Raw genomic sequence first — 4,650 nt, forward strand, 5'->3', positions numbered from 1 at the left:
GCTGGGCTGCTCTGGTTTGGGGATGCAGCTAAACTTTGCGGTGGGGGGGGGTGTTCCCGACCTGAGCATCCAACTTCTCGCCGATATTTAGCTCCTTCCCGCTGGAGCCGCGAAATTACCGCGCTTTACAGTATTTTCATTTTTTTCCTCCTATTTAAAGCACCTTCAGGCATCCCGTTGATTTTTTTTGGGGGGGCAGGTTCTCATGATTTAAGGTTGCGGGCTTTATTTTGTTGGGTTTTTGGTGGTTTTAAACCCGCCAACGTCCCGACGATTTGATCTCCCCTAAAAATATATATATATATAAAAAAATATGGGGAAAAGCAACCAAATGGATCGTTTTCAACTTTTCTGGGAGAAAATAAGAAACCGAACCCTAAACCGAGAGCATCAGCTGTGTCCTTGGCGTGGGGAAAAGTGGGTGGGGGGGACTTTGGAGCTGTCACCTCGTTAAGTGTCATCCCCACCTCGGCAGCGCATCAACTTTCCCCATCGTCTGCTTTGCTTTTTTTTTTTTTTTTTCTAATTTTATTCTTTTTTTTTTCCCTTTGTGCCTAGAAATAAAAACCCCCAAAAACAAAAAGAGGGTGGGAAAAAAAAAAAAATAAAATTAGAAAAAAAAAAAAAAGGGAAAATCAGAGCGGGACCCCTCTCCCCGCATTTATTAAACAGGAAAATTTCATCCTGACCGTGATCAAGTGGCGAAACTCAAACCTGTGGAAAACCACGCAGGCTGCAAAACATACAAGCTGGGGGGATTTGTTGAAGTGCTTTTCTGTAGCAAATGAAGTAAAACAGACGGCAAGGGAAAGGATCAAAGGATTACAACAATATTTGCACAACATGACTGGGAATAATGAAAAGAGAGAGCGGCCGGCGGTTTTAGTACCTCTTGAATGTAAAATTGGCCACTCGAGTGTTATCTGTCGATAATGATATATCCAGGGAGTGCTGGCCAAGTGACTCGGAATTAGTGGTGCATGATTCTTGTTAAATCGCGAGGCAATTTCTGGAATCGACTTTTCTTTGTATAAAGAGAAAAAAATCCTCCCCCCCCCCCTTCCTCGCCATCCCTGTCCCTCGCCCCCTCCAGCCGTTCTGCAAATTACCCAGCTGAGTTCGCCCGGAGTTTTTTTTTTTTTTCTTTTCTCTCTTTCTTTTTTTTTTTTTTTTTTTTGAAATCGTATTAATCTGCAAAGATCTATATGGCGAGATATTAAACAAATTGGGGAGGGGGGGAGAATTGAGGAGCCCCGGGCGGGGATGCGCCGCGCAAGGTGTCGGGGAAGCGGCGCGGCCGCGGGGGGATGCGCCTTTTGCTCCGCACCTCCCCAAACCGCTGGACAAAAAAAACCCCACTAAAACCACAAAAAGATAATAATAATAATAAAAAAAGATAACCACCTCGCCAAAAAGAAAGAAAAAAAAAGGCCCTCGAGGCTATTTAAAGAGGTTATTTCGAAAAGTTTGTTTGCCCCGTAATTTGAAGCAAGAAGTGGAGTGCGCTTTTTTAGGGGGAATGGGAACTTTTGGGGGGGAAATGGGAACTTTTGGGGAGCTTTGCGACCCGGTTTGAAATTTTTCCCTAGAAAAAAAAAGAAAAAAAAACCCGTCGGGTGATTGAAAGCGGAGGTGTGAAATGCCAAAAATCTGTATCCGAGACACAAACGGAGAGCGGGGCGGTGACGGGCGTGCGGGACACGGGCTCCTTTTATTTTCCTTCCATCGGTGGAAAAAAAAAGTCTTTCCCGGTGATGGGGAGAAAAACCCCGAGGCCAGGGGATGGGCGAGAGGTTTCTCCCTCCTTTGCAAAATTCCAAATACCGGGAGAGAAGCTGGAGGTGCGGGATGCGCCCCGTTTTGCTGGGTCTTTTAACTTTGTTTTGTTTGGTTTTTCCCCTTCTTGTTTTGTTTGGAATTTGATTTTATTTTATTTTTTCCCTCTCTAGTTTCCACCCCGCTGGGCCAGGGGAGGGTGAACCAGCTCGGAGGGGTGTTCATCAACGGCCGCCCGCTGCCCAACCACATCCGGCACAAAATCGTGGAGATGGCTCACCACGGCATCCGGCCCTGCGTCATCTCCCGCCAGCTGCGGGTCTCCCACGGCTGCGTTTCCAAAATCCTCTGCAGGTACCAAGAGACAGGCTCCATCCGGCCCGGAGCCATCGGAGGCAGCAAGCCCAGGGTGAGTGCAATGCGGGGGCCACGCTAAACAACCCCCCTTCCTCGAGTTTTTTAAAAAAAAAATCAAGATTTTAGGCGGAGTATAAGTTTTTTTTCGTGTGGACGCGCAGGGAAGGAGCTTTAATAAAGGTGCAATTTGCAGGCTCACATGGGTAGAAATCGGTGCGAATATTCGGCTGCGAATAAAGTGATTTTTTTTCTTTTTTTTTTTCTTTTTTTTTCTTTTTTTTCTTTTTTTTTTTTCCCCACGTGCAACAAGTGGCACCCGTTGATGCGTTTGTGTCGGCCCCGGTGTGCGGGGAGGGGGAGAGCCGGGGCGTTTCAGGGAATAATAAATCGATGTGTCCCCACAGCCCCTCTAAAAAAGCACCCCCTGCGCCCCCTCCCCGCCTCCTTTCCCCCCCTGGGGCTCAGGATAAACCCATCCTGGCTCATCTCCTTGGCCCCCAGAGACTTTACTTTTAGGGTGGCAAACATTTGAGAGAGGAAGGCCTTTCCCCAGCTCGATTTTCTTCCTTTCCCCCCCTCAAATCCCTATTCCAGCCCCCCCCAAAACTAGCAGCCGGGGCGAGGAGGGTTGAACTGAGCTGAACAGCTTCTCTTTTCAATTAAAAGCGCTTTTTCTCTCCCCTTTCCCTCTCTCTCTCTGCACACGCGGGCACGCACCGGTGTCCCTTGATCACAAAAGCAGGTTGCGACTCCCGACGTGGAGAAGAAAATCGAGGAATACAAACGGGAAACAACATTTGAGAGAGAAGGTCCTTTCTCCAACTCGATTTTCCTCCTTTCCCCCCCTCAAATCCCTATTCTCAGCCCCCCCAAAGTGCCAGCCGGGGCGAGGAGGGTTGAACTGAGCTGAATAGCTTCTCTTTTCAATTAAAAGCGCTTTTTCTCTCCCCTTTCCCTCTCTCTCTCTGCACACGCGGGCACGCACCGGTGTCCCTTGATCACAAAAGCAGGTTGCGACTCCCGACGTGGAGAAGAAAATCGAGGAATACAAACGGGAAAACCCCGGGATGTTTAGCTGGGAGATCCGAGACAGGCTCCTGAAGGATGGGCACTGCGACCGGAGCACCGTGCCCTCAGGTGAGAAGGCAGCTTGGCAAGAAGGACACCCCGATACCTACAGGAAGACAGAGGGAAATGATTAACACCACTAAAAAAAAAATGTTTCCAGGGGCTATAAACATCCTCTCGGCCTTTGCTTGGATGGGGAAGGGGGGGGGGAATCACCCCAAGCAAACCCACAGCAGGAGAGGGGGGGGTTTGTGCCCTGGCCGCGCTGCGGTCTGCTGGAAAAACAAACACAAACAGACCAGTTTTCCCAACTTCTTCCAAATCCTGTGAAAGTGGAGGGGCTCCTGGAATGGAGGGAGCACTCAGGGAGGCAGACCCCAAATCCAGGGATAAAGGGGACCCCAGTTGCCCTGTTGGGACTTGCTTGCTCAGTGGGGGCTGCAGAGCAGGGTTTCCATCGGCCGGGGATCCCCACCACCCGTGGAAAACAGCCCCACACCCCAATATTGGGTCTGCAGGGATGTGGGGGCTTCTCAAGCCCCATTGTGGTTTCCCCTCTGGTTTTTTGGGGGAGGTTGAGCCTTCTCTGCAGGGCACATCTCCCCCCAAAAAGTGAGATCCAGGCCCGGCTGCAGGAATCCAGGCTGAGGGTCCCATTTGGGGCTGGGGTGAAAGTTGGGTGTTGGGGGGGGGTCTCTCCTGTTACCAAGCAGGGGGTAACCCTGGGGGTGCGCACACCCCGGGGTGTTACACCGGCTGTGATGGATGCTCCATGGGGTGTTGTGCCCGGTGTCTCAGGAGAAGGGTGATGAGGGTGTCCCACTTTGGGTGTCCAGCTGGGTGGGATGGTGGGGGTGAACCTGGGGGTGTTCTGGAGGGCACGGAGGATGGCACACCCCTGGAAAAAGGGGGTGCAGGTGCCCTTCTTGTGGGTGTGAGGCCTCCTGCCCGAGTCGTGGAGCCCCAGCTGGGGTTCTCCCACCTGGCCTTCCCAGGCAGCTTATACTTGCCTTTTTGTCTTTGACTGTCTGAGGTTTAGTGAGTTCGATTAGCCGTGTGCTACGCATCAAATTCGGGAAGAAAGAGGAAGAGGAGGACTGCGACAAGAAGGAGGAAGATGGGGAGAAGAAGGCCAAGCACAGCATAGACGGCATCCTGGGCGACAAAGGTAAAGGCGGCCGCGCGTGTCCCCCGGGGTTGGGCTGGAGGGGACATTTGGGAGAGGGGACACGTCCCTCCCTACCAAAGAGTTAAGACAGGGGATGGCTCCAGAGCTTCTTGTGTTTTGTCCTTTCCAAAAATGACTGATGGCAGAGTCAGGGGTGTGATGCAGGGCCATGGTGGTACCCAGGCCCTCGGGCTGAGGATGCTTTCCCAGGAGGAAGAGTTGTTGGTGTTTCGCTCTGGATCAATTATTTATAAAAGGGGAAAGGAGATGGCTGGAGGGGG

At 51.3% G+C, this 4,650-nt stretch overlaps 1 protein-coding gene across 1 annotated transcript; it reads left to right on the forward strand.

Moving 5' to 3' along the window:
• Positions 1-1,942: 1,942 nt before the first annotated feature.
• On the forward strand, positions 1,943-4,369 carry LOC106886678 (paired box protein Pax-7; the record flags this gene model as incomplete). Its single annotated transcript, XM_014939819.1, has 3 exons — positions 1,943-2,185; positions 3,141-3,270; positions 4,241-4,369. Coding segments are annotated over 3 exons (502 nt in total), but the record flags the coding sequence as incomplete, so codon positions are not given.
• Between the last annotated feature and the right edge of the window lie 281 nt (positions 4,370-4,650).

Source organism: Calidris pugnax, unplaced genomic scaffold, assembly GCF_001431845.1.
Source record: "Calidris pugnax isolate Ruff unplaced genomic scaffold, ASM143184v1 scaffold104, whole genome shotgun sequence".
NCBI lineage: Eukaryota > Metazoa > Chordata > Aves > Charadriiformes > Scolopacidae > Calidris > Calidris pugnax.